This window comes from Arvicanthis niloticus, chromosome 14 (genome assembly GCF_011762505.2).
Source record: "Arvicanthis niloticus isolate mArvNil1 chromosome 14, mArvNil1.pat.X, whole genome shotgun sequence".
Lineage (NCBI taxonomy): Eukaryota > Metazoa > Chordata > Mammalia > Rodentia > Muridae > Arvicanthis > Arvicanthis niloticus.
The window spans coordinates 63,591,285-63,616,657 of NC_047671.1; the positions used below are offsets into that span (position 1 = coordinate 63,591,285).

Here is a 25,373-nt window from a genome sequence, read left to right on the forward strand (position 1 = left end):
GTGTGTGTGTATATATATATATATATATATATATACTACACATCCACCTTATATATGAATTGTGTATGTATATATGTGTACACATATATATTGTATATGCATATATGATGGATATGTGCATATGTGTGTATGTGAATGTATGTATTTGTATATATGTATGTATGTACATATATATAAATACATACATGTATACACACACACACACACACACACATATATATATATATATATATATATATATATATATATATATAACTTTCTGTATAGTGTTCCTTGTTTGTATATGTTTTTAGGCTGTCTATTCTGATATTGGTTAACTAATTGATATGATCTTCTCTGGGAAAGACTATTTCTCTTGCTCTCTGTATTCCTTAGTCAGCATTAATTCTTTGTATACAGTTGTGTTCATTAGCCTGTCTATTATATTGTGCCTGTTCAGCTTATGTTTGGGTAGTTATGATGGTGAAGTATTATGAGTGGCTTCTGATATTCCTAGAAGACATGCTCTCACAGCAAACTCTATCTTCTGACTCATATACTCCTTCTGCTCCTTCTTCTACAATGGCCCCCAAGTCTTAGGTATGTGAGTGTTTCTAGTATCCATTGGAACTAAGATTCACAACTCTTCATTGTGATTTGGTGCAGTAGTGGTCTCCATCCGTTCAAAGAGACATTTCACTGATGAGGAGTGAATATACTTGCCTGTGTGTATAAGTACAAATATTTTGCATATAGTTAGGGAATATGCTGGTTTAGCAAAGTGGCCACTGTAAGTTCTCCATCGAGATCCATGACTTCACTAGCCCTGGGTAGCTGGCTAAGCTGTAGAAAAAGGCCTGACTTTCTCTATTGAATGGACCTTAAATTCAAATAGAGACTTGATGATTATGTTCTGTTCCATTTTGTATTTTAAAGGACAAAGATGAGAAAAAATAGAAAATTGACACTTTAATAATATAAAGAAGTATAATAATACAGTTTTATGTACTTGAAACAAATTAGATGCAAATGTGGAGAATTTCCAGTCCACATAGATGATCCCCGGTCTGCAGATCGTTAGCTATGAGTTAAATAGCACTAATAAATGAGCAACATAAATTCTGAAAACATATAACTGTCTGAATACAAACCAAGGAGGACTCCACAGGAGTTTATTTTCACTATAATTTATTTTTCACAGATGTATATATTATCAATCTTTGAATTAATTTATATATAGCTTAGAACCAAAAATATCAATTATATGGTAAATAATGAAAATGAGAAGTAGTTACACATAATAAAAAAGAATGAATCATGTGGTAATTGACTTCAAATGTTATAGAAGTATCAATCTTGATTACTATTACCAAAAGATATACAATAGGCAATAGATGGTTATGATTAATAAAAGTAGATAATGATAATGATAGGTAAATAGATGGGGATGATGAGTAGATGACATATAATAGATAGAGGATATATTATATATAATGATAATGATATGTGGATCATTTAGGTAAATTATGGAGAATAGATAGATGATGATGTTAGATACTAGATGATAGTTGATACATTTATGTTAGATGATAGGTAAATACATGATGATGATAGAGGGGTAGATAAATAGACTGACTGATTTACAGACATTAAAATAAGACACAGATGCAGTAAGGATGTTTCTCAGTTCTATCCAGTTAAAGGGTTTCTAAAAGCAAGGGTTATCTGGTAGCAATGTGCACACATAATGCTAAGACTTTGATTTCTAAACAGAATTTCTTAGTAAAAATGAACTTGTGATTATTTTAAAAAAAAATCAGTGATTCCAGCACCAAGGCAGCTAAAATAAAATAAGTCTGGAGTATCTTGTGATGTCAGATGGTAAATAAATGCTCAGAAAATAAGAAGTGCACATTAAAAAGACTGGAATACCCAAGGGCTACATCTTTGGAAATTAGAGAACTAAGATATATGATGTCAAAGAAGTATAACTCATGGAGCAAAATGTGTCTTTAACACCCTAGTATCAATATGTAATTGAACATAAATTTAGAGGATATAAAACATCTCTAATATTGTAATACCAATACAAAACGAACAAGAAGCATTTTATTGTTATTTCATTGATATTACAGCAAGTATCATTGACATAAGAAAAAAGATTAATAGAATAAGGATCATGAAAAAACAACACTTTCAAAATTTCAAAGCATTTCTCACATAATGGTTTGCTCATTGTAAGGAAAAGTGAGTAACTGCCATGGAGAAGCCATGCATTTTTCCTTTATCCTAGGGACCGGTATTACCAACACTTATAGCAATACTTTGCTGCAACTGGTGAGATTTTGATCATAAATATTCCATCACAGACTCAGATAATGAAATCCAGGTGTTGAGATGAAGATGGCTCTGTTGGACAATGGTGAATGTCTAAGAGGCAGGACCAAATGGGAGAAATTAAGCTCATTAGAACATGCCCTTGAAGGAAATATGGGGACAAAGCTCTTTCCTCTAGATTTGTTTGTCTCTTGGCCACCCAAGCATCAGGAAGAAACTCCCTGCTGTTATGCCCTGCTACCATGATGTACTTGTTTGTCCTAGGTCCAAAGCCAATGATGCCAAGAGACCACACATTGTCTGATACTGTGAAGCAAAATAAATATTTGTACTTCATAAATTGATTGTCTGTAGAATTTTGCTACAGTGGTGGAAAGATGGAAAACACACAGGAGAATGGTATCATACTCTTTTAAAGGTATTCTTGTTATAGACCAGAGTGGAATAATTGATGAGACGTGAATATAGGCAGTTAGTTATCAATATTTTTATTATCATAATTATATTAAATTATGCATATTATTATATATTATAATTTTGCATTATCATAATTATAGTTACATAAATATTAACTTGGAGTGAAACTGAATGGTAACTGTATCAGAATTCTTTGTACTATTTTTGGAAGCACACATTTATTTCAAAATGAAATGATTAAGAATAGAAATGAAATTTCTGTTTTAATTTTTAAACATTTTTATCTCTTGAAAGTTAACTTTCCTTTCCAAGCCCTGTAAGACTTAAAATTTGCAAATCTGTCATTCTACTTTCACACATTCAAATTTTAGTAAAATTTTGTAAAAGAAGCTTATTTTGTGAGCGTGTGTGATAATCCCTTGAGTAATAGAATCATTAGTAATGACTAATTGAGTAACACATTTTTATAACAGGTACAAAACTAACAGACAGTTTAATTTGCACACTATAACAGGAATAGACGAATGCTGTTATAATTTTGTATTTATTAGTAGAGTTCTGCTTTAGGAAGGTAGTGATGCTAGGCTTGAACTCTGGACTTCCTCAAGTTAAGCACATATTCTTCTACAAAACTACAGTGCCAACATGCTAAAACTGACTTCCAAATGTGAGGAACTCTCATGTGTTAGTAAAAAGCTAATGAAATGCATATGGATTTAAGTGACCTGTGAGTTCCTTATTCAGCAGGTCTGAGTGGAACCTAACAACGGGCATTTCTAGAATTCTAATAAAATTGACAGGATTATTCCTGGGATATCATGGTGACAAATATTGATGGAGTTGATGGGTTTTAAACTATAGAGCTGTTCTATCATCACTTCAGGCCTTACTTTCTAGTCTATAAAGTTGAATGAAAAATGTAAAGTCACTTATTCAGATGGCATGTTTTAAATTTAAACATAGTTCTAATTAAAATATAATTACATCTATCTATCTGATATCCCTTCTTTTCACCACTCTTTGTTCTCCATTGTCTCTATCTCAAAGTAATGACATATCATTATTGTTACTATTACTACTACTATTATTATATACCAAGATAGATAGATAGATAGATAGATAGATAGATAGAGATAGATAGATAGACAGACAGATAGATAGATAGATAGATATAGATAGATAGATAGATATAGATAGATAGATAGATAGATAGATAGAGATAGATAGATAGATAGATAGAGATAGATAGATAGAGATAGATAGATAGATAGATGTACTAATACATAAATACAACCTATAGAGTTGATTTTTGTTATTTCTCTGTGTGTGTGAGAGAGAGAGACAGAGAGAGAGAGGGAGAGAGAGAGAGAGAGAGAGAGAGAGAGAGAGAGAGAGAGGTATTCAGGGCTGACCACTTTGTTTGGATAACCAATTAGGGACTTATCACTAGGAAAGTGATAATTCTCTCAGTGTCATTAATTCCCTGTAGTTCTTTGTCTAGATGTGGGGTACTGTGTGACTTTCCCTTTCCTTGTAAGCATGTTTATTAATTTTATCATTGTCTGGGTCATGTTTAGGCAACCATCCTAGAACTAATCAAGAATAAAAATATGCAAAACAGGGGGCTTAGAAGATGGCTCCACATCTAAGAATATTTACTCCTCTTGCAGAATAATCCACTTCAGCTGCCACATCTATGCTCGGTGGCTTATAACCACCTTAATTCCAACTCCAGAGGATCTGATGCCTTTGCCTTTTACAGGAACTTAAATGCATACACATCTACTAGTACCACAACATCTATTCTTTAGAGAACTGAGGAAGGAAAGACTGACAAATCCCTGGAATCTCCCACAAGCCAACTGAGCCTAGTCTCATTTTTTTTTTTTTTTTGTGAGTTTCATTCTATAAAAAAAAGTACCTAAAAAAATAAAGAAAGACACCTGCACATACCTGAAAACACACACACACACACACACACACACACACACACACACACACACACACACACACTGTCAAAACTAGATAAAGAGGATAGATGTATAAAATAAGATTAAAGCCACACCACTACAAACAACTTGAATGATCACATCCTCAAGATACAAGTTGATAAAAAAAAAAAAAGTAATAGCTAATTTCAAAATTTTAACAAGTCCCTAGTCTCACTTTCTCTCATCCACACAGGAAAGTATAATATTAATGCCTACTGCTAAGAACTATAAACAGATTATCACTGAGGAACAGTACTTAGGGAAAATTAAATTCAGAAGGAGAGACAAAAGAAGTGAGACAAGGAATGAAGCAAGATTATAAAGTTTTGAGCTTGGGCAGCTACAGAAACATTTTACATAACCTATCTGCCACCCGAAAACCCACAAACTAAAGATCTGTTTTCTCTCTTTCTAATCTTTGTCCTTTCTTTAAAACGAAAAAAGAAAATTGTACTAATAGCCAATAAAATTTAAATACAAAGGGTCAAAGTCATCAATACAACCAGAGTAAGATATGACAAATGTTAAAATTATCATTTGCAAAATTTAATAGTATTATGATGATTGTGATAAGAATAATGATCCAAAAAAGAAAGAAAGAAAGAAAGAAAGAAAGAAAGAAAGAAAGGAAGGAAGGAAGGAAGAAAAGAAGAAAACCAAAAACCCAAAACAGGCAAAAAGAGATATAAGCTCAGGGATAAGAATTCAAAGAAAGAAAGAAGCAGAAGGAGATGTCAAAAGAAAATGGAGACATTGTTTGCTATGCTATCAGTAGCATGAACATGGTCAGGTGAGGACCATTGTGCTTAGAGAAGGACAATAGAGTCCTCTTCCTCTGAAACTCAAACAAGGGAATGAGAGCAGCACAGAATGGGAAAGTGCAGCATACATGTTACTAAGTACTAGGAGAGAAGAAATAGACAGTGCTTCATTCAGAAAAACTATTTGGTGCAACAGTGACCATGAATTTTCCCAAACTAGTGAGATACAAATAATCGAGGAAGAGAGTTCCAAGAGCACCCAGAGGTCAAATAAAATAAACAAAAAGCCAAACAAATGCCCATAAAACCCAAACAAAATATAGAGAAAACAAAAGACAAGGATGCTAAAAAATAGACATGCATGTTGTCTATGCAGGGGAATAAGGAAATTGGAAAATATTGAAACTAAACCATACCAAACCAAACCAAACCAAACCAAACCAACCAAATAACCCACCAAACAAACAGACAAACAAAAAACCCCAAACCAAACAGCCTAGAATTGCATATACAACATGATCAAAAATAGAGAAACAAAAACTTTCTCAGAAGAGTCTAAGATAGTTCATAGCCAATAGATTTTCATTAAAGGGAATAAAGAAATGGCCTTTCATAATGAAAAGGAATTTTAAAAGTTTGCATGTTTACAGAACAAAAGAACCAACACCAAAAAGACACGACAAATATCCCAGGTGATCCAGTCTCACAGACTGCCTTAGTTGTTGTTTCCTCAGTCTGTATCCAGCACATCTTCAATACTGCTGACCTGGATCATTTGGCCTCACAGTCTGTTCCAACCAGGGCTTCAGTTACGCCCTGTAGGTTCCCATTTCACACAGACTGGACAACCAATGATACAGCTAAGTTTCTTAGGACTTGGGCAATATCCAGATTTTCTTAGGGTCTCCAAAAGAAACATCATCCCCCAGACATCAGGAAGTGAATTTAGAGAATGCCGCCCCATTTGCAAGAGGTGAGATGGGTGGTTTGGGGTCATTCAGTGGGAGATGGATGTTTGCCATCATTTAAGGGTTTTGGTCAGAAGTTGTTAATGGTTTTGGTCAGGAAGGAAACAAAATATAGGAGGTTAGATTCAGGGGGTTCTCTCTTTTCTTTTCTCTATCCTTTCTCTTGTACCTAATGTTATAGAGAAAAGGGGAGAAGGAATGACAAGGAAAAGAAGGATGTAGGAATGATAGGATAAAAGGGAGATTATTGAATCTACTTTTAGACTAGAGAGCATTAACAAGCCAAATATTTTACATTTGGTATGGATTTGGTGTATTGCTACTAAGTTAAGGTTATACTTTGTTACAACAGACTGCATATGTGCTTCAAATCTTGTCTAAGGTATTATACCTATGCAACTCATCCCTTAAAAGCTGCTATTGCAAACTGTTTAGGATAGTTAAGAAAAGCAAGTTAGTAGTCAGTCAATCAAACTTATGGTCATGTTAGGTACTAGTTTAGGTAATTACAGAAATTTATTTATTTAATTTTTTAAACTTTCTTTATTTAACTTTATTTAAACTTCCTACAGATGTTTTCAGAGTTAAGCAAGTAGCAAATAGCTAGAAGCAAGCAATGCTGCTTATTCAGATATACTACAGATAGATGGTCTTCAAAAACCTCACAGATCTGCAAACTATGGCATTTAAAGATGTATTATTAATGAAACACTTTTTGTGACAGTGAAACATCATTGCTCCTAGCAGTACCCCCATGCTACTTCAAGGAAGATGATGGATATCAAAGAATCTCCATATGGAGTTCGCTTCAAATATGGCAAGCTGCTACCAGGCCAGAAACTGCCCTTGCTTCAGCTTCTGACAGTATGCTGTCCAAATTGGTCAAGTAGAACATGGAAGAAGTCAACTGACAAGCTTTGCAAGGACAAAGTAGGAAAATCCTTAATAATTCCTACTTCACAGAAAAGTCTATCATTTACTGGCCTGGAGAGCCATGACTGTCCAGGTAGCCAGCAGCCTGTCATTTCTATAGTTTTGGAAGCTGCTTGCTGTGCATTTCTGGCTTACTCAGGTAATAATTATCTTGCTCAAACCTTGCATGAAGTTGAAGACTAGATATAGTCTCATATAAAAGTTGTTTAGAATATAAGCTTATAATTTAAGGTCTACTAAGATTTTATAAGTTGATAAATTTATGATAGAAAGTGATTTAAGTAGAGAACTTTAAACTCACCAAGTTAGGATACGACAGTAGAGTACTTTCTCCAAAGTCGCCAAATACATATGGACTGGACATTGTGAATGTAATTTTACCAGAGAGTTTTCATAATTCTTTTTATTGTATTTAGTTTATTGATATAAGACGAAGAGTTTTTTATTGTACTAAAAGGGGGAGATGTTGGACACTATGTATTCAGATGCTGATTTCTGTACCCCAGAGATCTGGATGCAGTCTAGACCTGGCATTGTCACTATTATTGAAGCATCTCCTGTCTCTGCATTGTGTGAACATTATTCTTCATCACCTCTGATAGGTTAATAAAGAGCTGATCCGTTATAGCTGGGCGGGAGTATTAGGGTGGAGCTTCTTATCTCAGTGAGGGGATCACAGGTAGGAAGAGTTGCAGCAAAGGTCATCATGAAGACACAACACAGATGGAGCAGGGGCACCCAGGGCAAGACTGAGATGGCAGGTAATGGGCATGTGGCTGGGAAGTAGCCAGCATAGTCAGGTTAGAATACATATGCATCTGCCATCTATGGTGCAAGATGCTTATATATAAATATAAAGGTCTCTGTGTCATTATTCAGGGGACATAGAACATAGAAAAGCCCCAAATAATATTTTACATAGTCTAGTTTGAGGCTCATGCTATGAGAGGGAACCCACCCCTGACATTCTTAATGTTATTCTGCTTATACTTGCAGACAGGAGACTACCATAACTGTCATCAGAGAGGCTTCACCCAGCAGCTGATGGAAACAGATACAGAGACCCACAGCCAAAAATGATGCAGAGCCAGAGGAATCCTCAAGAAGAGCGGGAGGAAGTATTGTAAGAGCCAGAGTAGTCAAGGACATCATAAGAAAACCTACAGAATTAACTAACCTGGACCCATGAGGGTTCACAGAGACTGAACCACCAATCAGATAGCATGCCTAGAACTGAACTGGGCCCTCTGCACATGTATAACAGTTTTGTTGCTTGGTCTTCATGTGGGACTCCCAGCAGCAGGAGCAGGGGCTGTCTCTGACTTTGTTGATTGCCTTTGGGATTCTTTTCCTCTATAGGGATCAGTAGGAGAAGTCTCAATAAAAGAAGATCCACCTAGTCATAACTTAATATGCCAAGGCTGATTGATATTCATTGATCACCACTCCTTTTCTGAAGAGATAGGGAGGAAGAATGGGTGTGGAGGGGAGGACTGAGATTACTTTTACATAGACATCAAAATGTATAAACAAATGGCAGAGAATGCCTGGGTAAGTAGCCTGGGTGTGTGTTTGACATGGAGTTTAAATATAGAGGCTCACATAAGTTAACATTAAAAGGCACAAATGTGATAAAACACATTTACTCTAAGTAAAGGAAAGAAGAAGTATCCACATTCATTTTGTACAAAGTACATTTCCTAACAACACTCTCATAGAGGCCATAGAGCCACTCCATAAGAATGCAGGGTCAGTTCACCCAGCAAGCATAATGAGTCCTAATGTAGATGTTTCTGCCCATACTCTTCCAAAACAGAAGGTTAAAGGTGATAGACTTGAAGGAAAACCACACCAACCACCTCTCACTGCTGCATATTTCAACATCCCTTTCCATAATTGACAGAGCTAAGAGAAGCGACCAAGGATACAGACACCATGCAAAGTGCTATCACTCATCTGGATGTAAGTGGCAGTTATAGAACACTCCATGCTACAGCAGCAAAACAGACATCCATCTCAAGTTCACATGGATCACTTACCAAGATAGATGCTGTTCTGAATAAAAATAAAACATGCTTCACAAATTCAAATGTCTAAAAGTTATAAAAAATTATCTTTAGAGGATATAGAGTTAAATAGGAACAAAATGAGAGGTACACAATTTCATTAATTTTAAAAATGAAAATATAAGCAATGCTGGAGTCAAGAGTTGACCTAAGCATAAAGTACCCCTATATAAATTATCTATAAATATAAAATATTTCAGGTAAATTAAAATGAAAATATATATTACAAGATTTGTGAGGTGTAGCAAAAAACAGTGCTTGGGAGAAATTGTATGGCAGTAAATGAATAACTTTAAAAATGAATACTTTTAAAAGAAAGATTTAAAAGCAGTTAATCTTCTTCTTTCAGGTGACTTAGAAAGGGAATTAAGCCCATGGTAAGAAAAAAGTGCCTATTCCATAAGAGGATACAATAGTTTATTGTATTGGAAGTTTAAGCTGGGAAGATATACAAAGTCAAAAGAAATAAATCTGTCATCATTCTTAGAGAATATGAATATATAAATATATATGTATATATTTGATTCACATGTATATGTATATACATACATGTGTATATACACATGTGTATATAGAGATACTTCATACAAACTCAATTTGGAACATAGATGTAGCAAGGTGGCAGGATAACTGTAAGACACAAGAGCACATTGTTTTGCTACATGCTAGCTAGGGTAAGCATTTCAGGAGAGGAGCATACATTGTAAAGTAGAGAAGTCAAGTGTTCTTCCATTTGCTAGAATAAGCAGAATTTAAAATTTACAAGTACTGTTGACAATAGCAACAAACTAAATGTACTTATGAATATATACACAAATACATAAATATATATCTTTACACAGAAAAGAATAATAAAAAAAATGCATGGTCAAACAATAGATACCCACCTTTTAAAGAACAGAACAGAGTTAGCAGAAATACATTTTCAAAAACTAAGAGTTTAGGTTCCTGGGTAAGTCAACCTATTTCTGAAAATATCAAATAGAAAATTGCAGAGATGATTTGTGGGTTTCAAATGGTAAGCTATTCTCTCTAGTAATGTGATTCTTGCCGTGTCCTTTCTTATTTTATCTAACTATCTCAGGACCTAGAGGAAGCATAAAAATACTATTTTAAATATGTTTCAGAAATGAATCCCCATGGTTCTAAGAGCACATATGTCCACCTTATATAGTTGGTTGGAATAATACTATGTTATATACTCCATTTTTTTTAAACGTCAGGATAGTTCTAGCACTCAGAAAGGTTTAGAAAAATAAGCTGTTTCTCAAAATAAATGCTTTTATCATTTTACTTATGTTACATGAAATAAATAAAATTTTATTGAATATCTTTAAGATTTAGGGTTAATGATCAACTTGACAAAATCTAGAATTCCCTAACAAAAGGGTCTCAAGGTCTGTGAATGTGACTGGTTATTCTGATTATATTAAGTGAGGTAAGAGTTCCTGTCTATTGTTGCACCCAAAACTGCATGATATAAGTCCTCAAAGCCTGATTTACAACAGACTTGTTTACATAATATAAATTAAAATATCACAATCTTAAATTTTAAAATGAAAGTCTTTATTTTATTTAAATGAGGCAGATGAAAGATGCTTTCTTAGTGACATGGAATCCTGGACCATATGTACAAAGTAGACAAACAAGATGGGCCCAGCATACACTCACCTCTGTGTGTGGACTGACAACGGATGTGACCCACTGCTTCAAGATCCAGCAGCAGTCTTCACTTTCCAGGTGAGACGGACTTGAACTAAGCTGAAATAAAGCCTTTGTCAGTGAAGTTGCCTTAATCAAGATATCACAGCAGCAGAAAAAGAAACTAAACAGCAGAAACTAAGACTGTGGTACTTTGTTTTACAATACTATTGTAAATTCAACAAGTTGGTTGAAACAAAACGTGTTTTTGAGACATTATTACCTGGCAGTTTCTGGATAAGTTGTTGGTGATTAGAAGCTGAACAAAATATTATCTTTTATTTGGAGAATTGATCTTGGATCCTCTGGAAGAGCAGCCACTGCTAGTAAACACTGAAACGTCTGCCTACTCCCCAATCTCCCCCCCCCTTTTTTTTGTCAGTTACTAAAACTGAAACTCAACAATTTGAATTCATCCAGTGATGTTCAGAGATCTGCCTTTTCCCATCCCTACAAGGCTGGGGTTATGGACATGCACTTCCAGATTGTCACATGGATTGTTGTAGATCCCTATTCAGGTCCAAATGCTTGTGTGTATGTGGCAGGCATTTTTGCCAACTGGGCCATCTCCCCAGTTTCTCTGTGACTGATTTATAACTTAATTTAATTGAATTTGCCAGTGTATTTTATCTAAGTATTTCTTTAAAGTTTTGTTCTCCCATCTAGAGTATGGTGTGCCATGAACAATGTTCCAGGTGAAGCTGAAGTGAATGTGTCTCTGCCTGCGGTTGAAGCAAGTGCTCTCTAACTATAACTTGGTTTACAATGTCTCTCAGACCATTTGATTTTGTTGCTGTGTTATCTCTTAGTAATTAGCAGGGATGCTGAAGTTTCCACTCTCAAAGTAGCTTAGTTTATCAATCTCTGTATTTCTGTTGGGTTTTACTGATAATTTTAATGCTCACTTGTCAGGTACTATGGACAAGGAATATATGCTTGAAGAACTATTCATTCTAGCATTAAAGAAGACCCACAGTAATCCTGATAATACTATTATTAAAAAAATCTATTTGCTAGAAATTAATGTAATCATCTAACTTTAATCTGGTCCTCACCATAGCCTATGTTTTCTTGACTCTTTCTTTTAACCCATGTAAATCCTCATTGTTTTAGATGAGTTCCATATAGGCTACACACACTTGGCTTTTAGTCTTCTTTCCCCTGTGACTGTCTCTGTCTTCGATTCTGTGTATTTAGACAATTCACACTTAAAGAGATTAATCAATACTACTGGCTCAATATTTTCCCTATTCGTATTTTTGTACCATTAATATTATTTTTTTCTGGCTCTTAGGAACTCTCTTGCCTTCCTATTCTCTGATTCAAATTAGTCATTTTCTATGATTCCATTTTTACCTCCTCTGTTAGCACATTATTATACCTTTAAGATTTTGTTAGTAATGACCCTAGACTTTCTTATCCATTTAAAGTGAAGCTTTATATCAAAGGTTGACAGATATGGGAAAAGCATGCTGACAATAATGACAGAGCTTAGTGAGCTTTCACAGAGTGAACCACATGTGTCACCTAATGTCAGTTTGGAAGCACAGCTTTCCATTAGTCACACAGCAGCAGTGACTATCCTGACTTTACTCCAGTTTTGACAGTGAAAAAACCATCCTTACCGCTTAGTCTTGTTACTTGTTCTAGCATTTGAATATGATAGTTGGTTATTTTGCTGAGTTTAGATATCTTTGGTGATATGTTTACAGGTAGTTGATCCTAATATGACAAAAAAAATTTAATGACTTAAAACGTGCATGCTTCCTTTTGCACACAAATGGTAAAGCCATGACTGTTTTAGCTTTAAGGTCTTAGGCCAATACAAATTTTATTCACATCTACAGAACATTGCTGTTGTTCTAGCCTTGGGTCTACCAACTGTAAAACTGATATCGAGCCATGGGTGCACAATATCGTTCCCAGGAAAAATAATTATTCAGCGAAAATATTAGTATCTGGTGTGAGATACCTGTCTATGAGTTGTTGGTCTTGGAGGCACCAGAGGTACCCAATAACACAGATTATTAGCATTGCACTAGGTTGCCTGCCATAACTAGATAAGATGACTGTGCTATGGTGACTTTGGATATAGAACATAAAAACAGACAGACAAATACAAATACAACCACAATCCAGAACTGACCAGGAAATTCATTCCTTTCTGGTTAGCTTATATAGTATCATAAAACACTAAGTAGACTGATGGGAAAGAAAATGCAACAATAGTATGGGTCCTGGGCACTACAATCCAATCCAGACCTGCCTTGTACAATGTGCTTACTGGTGCAACACTGTCATGATAACCTGAAGTGGAAATTTCTGGTTTCTTTGGAGACTCAGATGGGTCATGTGATGTTTTTCTGGAAATTGTCTTATGAAAGGATGTGTTTGCTGAAGCAGACATTTGGGAGGAGGTTTGCTGAGAACACACATGTGGTATTTTTCTGGAAGCTGCCTGAAAAAAAAGGGGGGGTTTTGATGTTTTTCTCGATTGGGTGCTTGAGAGAACATATGTTTGGAAAGGTTACAAATATAACTCAACAGACAGTGAATAATGCTGTGTGGCATTGGTTCCCCTTGCCACTCTTTGCGGGTCATTGTTAGGCTTTGCTGGTGATGATCTTTGCTGACATTGCTGTGGCATTGGCTCACCTTGCCTTCTTCACAGATCATTGTTTGTTGTGACTTCCTAGAGAGAAACACACCAAAGAACTTCTGGTGATGTTCCGGTGCCTTCTTGCCACTTCTGCAGACTGGACTGAATGGCACTGGCAGAGCCTTGCGGCTTCTTCTGGATGGAACTTGATGTTGCTGACTCATGAGATGCTTGTGAGGGGATCGTGGCTGCTGATTTGTGTGAACTGAACTGGTGCTATCCTGACAAGGAAGAATGGAATCGCTTCAAAGGACTATTTCTACACAGGACCACACCCTCTTTTTTACCCTATTAAACTTTTCTTCATTTCTACTACTTCTGGTGGTTGGTGGGCTAGAAGGGAGGTGAAATTCTTTAAATACTCTTATTAAACTAGGTTTAGAAAAATATAAGCCCACAGTAATCAACTCCTTTCTGTTGGATATGAAGTCTGATTCACAGGAGTGGTTTCATGCTTGGTACTATGACCCAATCAAAAGCCCATCTTTGGAGATCATAGGTCCTAGGTGGGAACCTATTGTTTGTGTTTTACTAAATAGCCATGTAGTCAAAGTGCATTCTAAATATTTATGTTTAGGGCTTACAGATTTTTACTGCTCTGATTGTTGGTCAGAGAAGCTTCATTGTGAAGTGGGTAGTAGTCAATGCAGAAATTTATAATGGGTCAAGCCAAGTATAAATAATTCTGAGCACTGAGCTGCTCATGAGTCACACATAAATGTTCAGTTATGTCCATCAACCAAGGCTCTGGAAACTTCCTGGAGGAAGGCTCTGAAAAATGTAAGAACCAGCTGATAGGGAAGAGAGCTATGAAGTGTTGATGTTGGACATGAGATGGCTGTTGAATGCAATGTCTGATAGCAGCTGTAGTTACTTGCACAAAACCTGCATAAGACCAAGTCAGTCAACATTCCAGCATGGATCATCGAGGAGCCCTGATGTAACACCCCTAAAGGAGGAGATACTGGCTGACAATTAATTGCTGTGAAGGAAGGGAGTCATGTTACTTTATGAATGTGGCAGTTTGTAAGTTGCTCATGCCTCAGTGGATGGGTACACACCTGTGTACATATGGGAAGCAGTGATTAGTCTTAAAGTTATTAACAACAACAATAACAACAACAGAAAACAAGCAACTAAAGCAGGCAGGGAATTGAGTTATTTAAATAGTTGATATTGACACTGCTCACAGAATTTTTTAGAACCGACTGCTGATTAGTTTTCAGATGACTTTTGTTTCTCTGTGTGTGTGTGCGTGTGTTTGTATGTGTCCCAATGTGTGTGCCTTTGTGTGTGTGAGAAAAAGAGAGATAGTTTTCAGATGATTTATTTGTGTGTGTGTATGAGAGAGAGAGAGAGAGAGAGAGAGAGAGAGAGAGAGAGAGAGAATAAACTCATATGTGTGTTTCTTGACCCACATATTTTGATCTCAGATGCACAATTAAAACTATGCATTGAGGAACTTCAAGTTATTTTCTAGCAGAAAGGCCTCTAATCATCATCAGGCAGCCATAGCACTAACATGAGACTTTCAAATCGATTTTATTCTTAAAATATATAAATCAATATTATGCCTCTACCTTGACTGGCCTCAGCAAAGAGAATTCACCAACATTACCATTACAGGTTTCTTTGTTGAAATGTTGGACTCTAAGATCCAAACCAGGGGATGTGCTCCCACAGAATTACACATGGACAGAGGATTCACTGCAACAACATGAGGTTTAAAGATACCAGTGCACTGGGGCTCGCTCTCTTGCAGGCAAGAGAACCCCAGACAAAAGCTGGGAGCAGTTCTTACACAGAGTTCATGAGGGCAACTACAAAGGACCACAAAGGCTGACCTTTCCAGGTTAGGTGACTAAGATTCCCACATTACTTTTATGACAATGAGTGTCTTCCGTTTGCCCAGGTTTATTACGTTAAGGGTCCAGCTTTCTGACCACCTTCCATCTTGGAATGTGTCTCTGTGCTCTGGGCCTTCCCCACCTGCAGGTGAGTTTCCTTCCCTATGGTCTGAGGAATGTTAATCAGCCTCTCCCTTCCTCCTCTGAATGTTAATCCAGCAATGTATGTATGTATGTATGTATATATATATATATATATATATATATATATATATATACACATATATATGTGTGTGTACATATATATACATACACAAACACATATACATACACACAGTATATATATGCATATATACATATAAATACACACACACACACACACACATATACCATGCCCCCAAGCCTCTGTGTGTATGTGTGTCTGTGTATGTGTGGTGCAAGTGCACACACACACATTTGTGCATGCACACATTCATGCATGTGCACAGGAGCTGTGATTTTATTTCCTCTACAATGGATGTAAGTGATCTTAACTGCTGAGTCATTGCTTAACCATCCTCTTCCCTCCCCCATTCAAGAAATTCTTAAGTTTTTAAAGATCATCACTAACATTAAAATCATGTGGATTTGTTCTTCTAAAAGAGGACTTCTCTAAAACAATACTTTTGTCATAGCCCATGCTCCACTGTGATGTGAACAGGCTATTCTATCTTAATCTATTTGGGAGTTTATGTCAGTGGCCATAATGAATTAGAAATTATTGGAAACTACTTTTACAGTTTTGATTAGTTCATAGATTTAATGTTCTAATTGAGTTTCTTATTACCTTATTCTTCATGACATGATTTGTACATGCTGCAAAAAGTTATGTAAATTGTCCCTAATGATCAATTTAATATAAAATTAGTATTTTTTTTTTAGTTAGATAAGAATAAGACAATCCTGTGGTAGTGCTCTTCTATCAGGTACAATTTAAACAGAATTACCTAAGAAATATTTTTTCATGGAAGAAATTTATTTATTTTAAATATTATTCATCATTTTCAAAATTAAACAGAAACCACAAGACTTTAAAATTTTGGGTCTACATGTTTACTCTGTTGGCTTTTTGTTTATTTGATTGCCTGTTTTGTTTTTAATAAGAAAGTTAATTAAAAGCTATCTTAAGGACTGGAAGATAGCGGACTAAAGAAAAGGAAATCTCCAGTGCCTGTACTGCCTGTTCTTCAGCTCACTGACATGATCCCAGGGAGATAACAGAGTGATTCCCTTAGTTCCCTTTATGCCTATGTTAGCTTTGTTGCTGATCTTTTAGAGATTTCAAATGTCTGATTTCAGATGTCTTCCTTGTAAAAACTATTTCTAGATTCTATGGTTTTAGCCAAGAAATCTCTGTACCATTCTTGTCATTTTTATTCTGCAAGTTTTAGGACAAATGTCCTAAGATGATTAATCATGCATTATAAATAACACACAGGGGCTGGAGGGTGGCAGTAAGGCAGGACATGGTTCACTTCAGTGACAATCGGAATGGGAATGGAAAACCTGGACAAATGAAATGGGAAGATGAGAAGACAGATGCTATTCCAAACCCCCCAAAATATTCTTAGGATAATCTAAAAATTATACAATAACACCGTCCACTGAGTTGAAGATGAGTATGTGGATATATATATATATATATATATATATATATATATTTGATAAGTCATATGGCTAGTGGAAAATAAAGCAATATTTGCAGCCAGGAAAAAAATGTAATTTTTTCCCTCTGTTACAGGGACACGAATCCTAGACTGTTAGCTTTGGGCTTTATCATAGTTAAAGCAGCAAGATGAAATGTCAAGGGGATAAACACTGAGTGAATCCATATTTGGCTGCAGGGACTGTCTGTACCAGCAATTTGCTCACAGAGATAAGTTGAAGGAATTATAGATGAAGTCGGCAGATCAACTAGATAATCAAATCTACCTTTTTTCTAGTTTGTGCACCTAAATAGTCAAATAGGAGTCAAATTCTTACCAGTGCATAATATTCAATTACAGTTTCACTAATCATAAGTATCAAAAACTTGGAGACCAAACAGTAAATTTTTTTTTCTCTTTTTGGTAGGGGATAGAATACAGATATTGAAAACATGGCCTATAATGAACAGAATGGGTTTGTGAGCTTTATTAATGACAGTCTTCAATATCAGACTATTACCTGAGACTGTAACCTAGACTAGCTTTAAACCCATGGCAATCCTCCTCATGGCAAGGATCACAGGTGTGAGCCCCCATGTCTGGCTTAGCATTTTGTTCTCATTGATCTATAACATATCGGACAAAAGATCTTTTCACGATTTCTTGAGGAAACAGTCAGCAGAGAAGAAATTAAGGAATAGGACCAGAACCTTACAAATTATCTTATTTTTTCCAGTCAATATGAGCAAGACATTTGGTTTCTGTTTTACGTAGTTTGACTTTGAAGGTAACAAGGTACATGGCCGTCAGCCACCAGCCGAGTTGGAAGTCTCCCTTTCTCATGTCTCTTTCTTTGGAAAGACTATTCATAGACTTACACACTTAAATGGGCAACTATACACACAACCTATGTGTTTCAAGACAGCAGGTTTACCCACTATAATGTCTAGTCTATGAACTCAGATTTTCTTCCAAACTCAGCTCTGCTCACAGTCTTATCTTTAAGATTCCAGTTTTATCCTGTCTGCAGGTCCTAATCTAATCTGGGAGAAGCCTAACTCAAAGCAGCTAAATCTTTCTTTTTTACTTTTTAAATGCTCTTAAGACCATGTAAATTTTGGAACTCATTAACAGTCTAGATCTAGTGAGAGATCATCCAAATTGCCTTCCTACTGTGCTCAGGCATTCCCCACTACCACTCCTTGAATGGCTGGCTATTTCAGTCACCTCACGGGTTGACTGCTACACCCCAAATCCATATCGCATGATAGAGGCTTTCCCTTTGGTAGAGAGGATGTGGGTAGAGGTGATGTCATTCATTCCTATGGCTTTAAATTTCCCATATTTATATCTCTCCAGCCCAGACTTTTCACTGTAGTTCAAGCTTCTAAATTCAAATGCCTACATGAAGAACTCTCCTGGTATTTCAAATTTAACTCCTCTGAAATTAAATTCTTTCTTCCTGCCTCTCCACCCCAACCTGCTTCTGCTCCTCCTTCAGCCTCCAACTCCCAATCTGTTCCTGCTTCAAACTCTCCTCCGTAAGCCAGTGTCTCCATTAGCTCACTGCTCAAGCCTGGAACCAGACAGCTGTTTACAACCCAAGCCCTTTCCGTGTCTGCACATCAAACCAGTGTATTAGTTCACCTGCTCTGCTATAGCAAAATCCCATGTGTTAGGGATCTTCTAAACAATAGGTTAGTTTTTCTTATGGTTCTGGGGTTAAGATGAAGATCATGATGCTGGCAGATTTGCTGTCTAGCTTCATGTTCAATCTTCACAGGAAAGATGTCATAGGACACCAAGTGCCATGCCTGTGCTTCTTATTTCTGTCAATGTGACACAAACTAGAGACACTTGTGACAAGTGGTGCTTAACTGAAGAATCCTCTTCATCAGATCAGCCTGTGGAAGATTTTTTTGATTAATGATGTATGTGGAAGAGCACAGCCCACTGTGGAAAGTGCCTCCCTCGAGCCATGATCCTGGGTTGAATTAAGAAAGGAATGTTAGCAAACCAGTAAGCAGGTTTCTTCTCTGAGCGCTTGCCTTGAATTTCTGCCTTCACTTTCTTCAATGACAGACTGTGGTTAGGACAGGCAAACCTAATAACATCTTCCTTTCCCAAATTGCTTTTGGTCAATGTTTTTATCACAACCAAGGAAAAGCAAATCAAGAGAGTTCCCAAGACTGAATTTTCTCCCAAAGCCAAATTTTCAGGTGTTATCACCTTGAATGAAATGTTTTACAGATGAATTGTAGGAAGGGCACAAACATTCCTTCTATTTTTATTATACGACCTGTTCTACATATAAAATATCTTAACCATCCCTTCTGCTTCTCTCCCTCTACCTCCTGGTTAACATGTTAATCCACCAAATTTCATGTACGTGGTTTCATCTTCATAAGCTTCCTCTTTGGCCCTCCTGTTGTCATACACATTCTCTTTCAACCACTTCTTCAAGGAACCAGGGAGACTCACAAAACCCCACATCATGTGACTGTCATGCTTTAGACATCTTCTTTGATTTCCTAGTCATAAAATCTAACTCTCAAGTGTAACAAGTACTGCCCGGCAAGAACTGGCTGCCAAAGATGACTTCAACGTCACATTCTGCTTCTCTCTTTCCTGGTCAATGAGTCCCTAAGCTAGGACCTTTGATACATGTTAATAACTTTTACTTTGAGATCTGTGTGCTTTATAATCCCTCTTTAAAGGTTGCTGTGTATCACTGTATCTCTGAGTGAGCTGCTACCCACTCAGAAGATACTACACTTAACACATTTGCCTGCCCATTGTTGCTGTCTCCTGTATCTCCACTCAGTAGAGTTCTCACACCATAGCTGAGTAGACCTAGCCCTGGAGAACTTAAAAGGAGAACAGTGAGTCCTGCGCTACTCACTGAGGAAGGGTTTAACTCTTTTTTTCTTTTCTTTTTCTTTTTCTTTTTTTTTTTTTTTTGGAGATTTCTTCTGAGATGAAACATTTCTCTATAGAGATTTCACTGGAGGAAGGTAAGATTGCCCAAAGATTTTGTTGTTGTCGTTGTTTGCCTCAGTTTCCCAGCCAATAATACAAACAGATCCAGAGCAGGTCACATCTCAGGTTCCATGGCCCACAATAGAACCTGGGCTGTTGGACCTTTTTAAAAAGAGTCTTTCCATAGTTTTTGTTTCTTCTTTCCCTGAAGAAGTATAGATTCTGTATAGTCTGTTTTAGTATTGAGAGGCCTTTCACTTCTATAGCCAATTAAGTTAATGCAAATGAGGGTGGAGGCCATATTTGTGCATTGTCCCTTACTTATGTTGTTCAATGTGCATACACTAGGGTGTCCAGTATATTTACAATGCATATGTGCATGTGGTAGACCTTTGACATCTACTAGATGAGGTCCAAATTCATCCAAACCACTCAGCAAATTCATTAGATTAGGATAGCACATGACTACTCCTTTCTCCCTCTCCTTCTTCCTCCCTCCTTTCCCCTCTCTCCCTCCCTTCTCCTTCTATGCCTTTTCAGGGACCCAGTAGGTAGCTCGGACTGTCTGGGACTCACCATACACCCCAGGCTAAATTCATGCTAACACCAATATTCATTCCTCTGCCCCCTCAGCTCTGAGAACTGGCCTGAAAACCACTTCTGGTGCCAGTACCCATTTCTTAGGCACTTGTTCTGTGATTTATCCATCAGGTCAGAGCTATTTTAGAAAACAAGAGAATATGACTTTTCAAGGGTCATGCAATAAAAATTCTCCTTGAACACAGAGAACATATTCATGTAAATGTGTAGACACAACACCAGATACAGTGGGATTTTTACGACTCAACAAAATATGTTCAAATTCTAAGTTGCTGTCACCCTCTGCTGGGTCAAAAATACATAAATTGTATCGGTACTATACATAGTAAAATAATTAAGAAGAGTGGGAAACATCAGGATATCCTATGAGTTATATCTTTATTCATAAGTTTTCAAGCAGGAATGTATATATGTACTGTATATAAAAACAAAGTATATATTTTAGTATAGAAGAACTTTAGTATCATTATTAAGAGGGGTTTGGTGAAGAAACAATATTTAAATTTGAATGTTCAAGGAAGAGTGCTTTCTGGTTCTGAAAGTACGTAAAGGAGGCTTTCAGAATAAAGACCTTCAAAAACACCATATATTTATGGACCAATTTACATCTGACAAAGTTAACTCCATAGAACTAGCTTACTCTTGAGTAAATGAGTACCCAGGTCCAAATACCCTTCCAGAAACTTCTAGGAACAAATGAACTATATACAACAAAATCTGCATCTCTCAACTTGGAATCATGCCCTATCTTGGGTGCCAGGAACAAAACTTTCAGAACCATTCTTGTGAAACACCACACATAGAAGGGTAATTCAAAATAGTCCCCCACTTGTTCATTCTGTATATTGCAGTATTTATGATACTTAGCATTTTAAAAGTGCGAGAGATCTAAAGACAAATAGTAAAAATCAATAAATTGGAAGTGATATCCTCTCAGAGGTCGTAGATTTATTTGTGACTACTCTTGGACAGCAGTGTCTCTGAGTTCTATGGAACCCCTATTTATGGGGGGGGGGGATTCGGGCACTCAGGACAATCCATTTATTGTACCACCCTTTGATGCCAAAGAGAGAAATAAAAAGAATAAAAGCAGTAAGGGTGGCCTCGAGAGAAGCAGAGCCCTTGTAGGAATCTTGCAAGTTAATGAGAATTCACCCGGGACTCAAGAGAGATGGAGAGGGAGAGAAAGGAGGAGACAGAGGGGCGGGGGCAAACCTCTTCCTCTGCAGCTGGCCCTGTCCCTCATTTGTTGCTCCAATAAGCAGTAATTAGGTCCTGAGCTAATGGTGTCAGCTGATCTGCTGTTTTTAGGCTAGACCCAGAGGAAATCTCCATGGAAACCCTGCTGGACTTGTCCCCCCACCTGGATGCCTCTAGCTCCTTTCCGCCACCTGGCTGCCGCCCGGCCGGCTGCTACCTCCTCCTGCCTCTAACCTGCAGCCTGCAGCATGCGCACTGCCCCCGGGATCCCTAAATGGGACAATTCTGCCCGTGACGTCAGCGCCCAGCCGTCTCCACAGAAACTTTTGTCCCATTGGCCAATCAGAGAGCTTGGAAGGGGCCTAGGGGTGGGGGGTGGGAGGAGAGGGGAGTGGGAGGGGTGGGGGTGAGGGGAGAGGCGAGAGGTTCAGTGTGTGGAGCTGCTCGCGCAGCGCCCGGGCTGTCAGTCCGGGCTGGGGCGGCCGCCAGACCTTCCTGGAGACGCGCACCCCCGCGCCCCGCACACCCTCGCTCGACCACACACACGCACACGCTCAGCCTGGCCGCGCGGGAGCCACTGAGCAGCCAGAGAGCTCCGGGACCGGCCCCGGGCAGAGGACCGAGCCGCGTTCCCACTGGGGCTTTCGCCAGGGAGACCGCAGCGAGCCTCCCGGGTGGGCTCGGACCCCTCAGGAACGCGGCGAGGGTCCGGCCATCTGCCTGGCTGGCTGAGCCGATCCCTGCGACCCGCGCTGGCCTCGGCAGGGAGTGCAGTAAAGAGGAGCCGCAGCAGCGAGCAGGACTGGAACTCCCCTGGTTCCAAGCCGCCGCGACACACGAGTGGAAATCCTAATGGAGGGATCGCTGACTTCCTTTGCTTGGGAAGACCATCAGGAGCAACTCCGATTTGGCTCCCTTGAGCATCGGAGGGGGGGTCCATGACGTGACAGGGGGAAAATAGGCAACCGAAACCTCCCGCGTGACCTGCAAACTATAATCTAGGGAGGGAGAGGGACTGCTTTCTACATTTTAATTTCACGCAAAAAGGGTCAAGTGTCTGTGCGGTAAACTTATTTCCATGTCTTGTACCCACTTCAGCAGAATCCAGAGGGTCCTGTCTTGGGGACAGCATCATCCCGAAGAGCCCCAGCCAGCGGCCTGTCTTCCTGCTCCCACATGCCCCGGACTGCATCCCTGTTTGGGGTACTCCATCTATCCTATAGAGCTATGGTCAGGTATCTATGAATACTGGGCGAATTTCTGAAACCCAACTCTTACAACCTACCTGCGTGGCTGGAATTTAACCTAATACATCTGAAGAAACGGCATTTTGAGTCGCTTTTAGGATACCTTCTTTAAAATTCATATAAAACAGGATCTGATAGGCTTACCAACATGACAGGTAAGAACTTTCTGGCTCTCTAGTCCTGTCGCAGAGGAGGCCCAGGTTGAGCAGGAGAGACAGAGAGAGTCCAAGGAGCTCTGTGCCCACTGAGACTCCTTAGCAGAAGGCTGCTTTTGCTAGAGGCACAGCCCTGGCTCCTGGACCATCCGCTGGGGAAGCTTCTGGGGCGCGCGCCAGGAGACTGCCTTGCGCTCCACCCCACCTGCCCTGCCCTGGACACAGCCCTGGAGGCGAGGCATCGAGGGACCACCTCAAGTCAATATTGGGATTTTTAATAAACCAAGGAATGGGATTTTAATTATTCAGAAACCCAGCTCCTCTGGGCCATATGCTGTTGGGATGATGCTGGTCGCACAGTATTAAAGAGACCGACCGCTAAGGGCACTAGAAAAGCGTCCGAGACATCCTTTGCAATTAGGAACAGCCAGACTTGGTAGCACAGGGCATTGATTGCTGGTGCCCATCCGGACCCTCCTCCTCTCTCCCTGATCCTCCCCCCACCCCACCGGAGGCAGGCTCCCGCGGCTCGGCCGGGACCTCGCGTCCTTGCATCGTGGTCTGGGCTGCATATTTTATGAGCCCAGGGTGAACAGGTGCGAAGTGCGCTGGGAGCATCCGGCCCACGACAGCTCGGGGGAACATGGAGAGCGAGCGCGACATGTACCGCCAGTTCCAGGACTGGTGCCTTAGGACTTACGGGGACTCAGGCAAGACCAAGACGGTGACCCGTAAGAAATACGAGCGGATTGTCCAGCTTCTCAACGGCTCAGAGTCAAGCTCCACCGACAATGCCAAATTTAAATTCTGGGTCAAATCGAAGGGTTTCCAGCTGGGCCAGCCGGATGAGGTCCGCGGGGGAGGCGGCGGCGCCAAGCAAGTGCTCTTCGTGCGGGTCAAGACCACGGTGAGCCGCCTTCATTATTTGTCTGCTGGAGCAGCCCGGAAGGGAGGGCGGAGAGAGGGGAAGGCAAAGAGATGCTGGAGACACTGTTCGCTCCTAGCCCACCCCCCTCCCCAGCCCTCCTCAACCCCCTCCCCAAGTCCTCCCCAGACGCAGTGACCAGGAGTGATTTCCTTTCTAGAAAGTCTTTGTGGCCCTTTATTTTAAAGCGATAGCGAACCTGCAGAGCTGGCGGCCCTCCCTGCCTCGGGGCTGCGCTGCGGGACAGTGGCTGGAGCTTGTCTTCACCGCGTCGGGCGGCGCCTGCTTTTCCCCCGGCCAGGCCATTGTCCCACGCTCTTCGTTGGGAGCTGGCGCGTTGTCCTACCTCCACCGGGGCGCATAAAGGCCAGGCTGGAAGCCCAGGCACACTCTCTGGTAACAGGCTAGGCTGATGGATAGGTTACTGTGTCTCCTTGTTGGCACAAAGCTCGAATGTGGCGATTAAGGTGGATGTGGGGCTTTCCCCAGGACATTATCGAGTTTTGTTGAGAGAACGCTGGCGGGGAGACACAGGACAAGTCCGCGCGCCTTGGTCGCCCCCTGAGATCCTAGCCGCTACTGTTTGGTTGGCAGATCCCATCCTGGACATTCCTCCTCCCCGCCCCCCATCCTCTTCTTCACTTGTACGGCTGAAGCTTCCTTAGCTAGGCAATACACAACAAAGAGAGAGGTTTGGGGCGCGATCAAATGCTGTATTTGTTCCTCTTTCTGGGTTGGTTCTTGTCTCCTACCCACAAAGCAGTAGTGAGCGAGGAACTGGCTGTGAGAGACCGGTGTATCCCATTCTAAAACGCAGATGCCTGTGGGGCTGGGAGGCTGCTGCAGCATCCGCTTCCTTTGCTGGAAGAAGGGAGCAGGGGGATCCAAGTAAGATCTCAGGTCAGATGTTTAACACCTAGCTA

At 39.3% G+C, this 25,373-nt stretch overlaps 1 protein-coding gene and 1 long non-coding RNA gene across 6 annotated transcripts in view; one reads left to right on the plus strand and one right to left on the minus strand.

Annotated features, from left to right (window-relative positions):
* Positions 1-929: 929 nt before the first annotated feature.
* Positions 930-23,650, minus strand: LOC143434362 (uncharacterized). Of its 2 annotated transcripts, none has more exons than XR_013103821.1 (3): positions 23,515-23,650; positions 11,124-11,213; positions 930-2,409 (listed from the first exon to the last, which is right to left on the minus strand). It is a non-coding gene; the product is annotated as an uncharacterized LOC143434362 (long non-coding RNA). The 2 variants fall into 2 exon arrangements; XR_013103822.1 differs by having other exon boundaries at positions 23,409-23,541.
* Positions 23,651-24,168: 518 nt separating this feature from the next.
* Nol4 (nucleolar protein 4) overlaps positions 24,169-25,373 on the plus strand; it is a 337,582-nt gene continuing 336,377 nt past the window's right edge. For 3 of the 4 annotated variants that reach the window (XM_076912936.1, XM_034518207.2, XM_034518208.2), the window contains exon 1: positions 24,169-24,432. In XM_076912936.1, coding sequence (XP_076769051.1) covers positions 24,169-24,432 — 264 coding nt within the window. Of the gene's footprint in view, positions 24,433-25,220; positions 25,351-25,373 lie in introns of those variants that run through there. The other variant, XM_076912933.1, reaches the window with a different exon arrangement.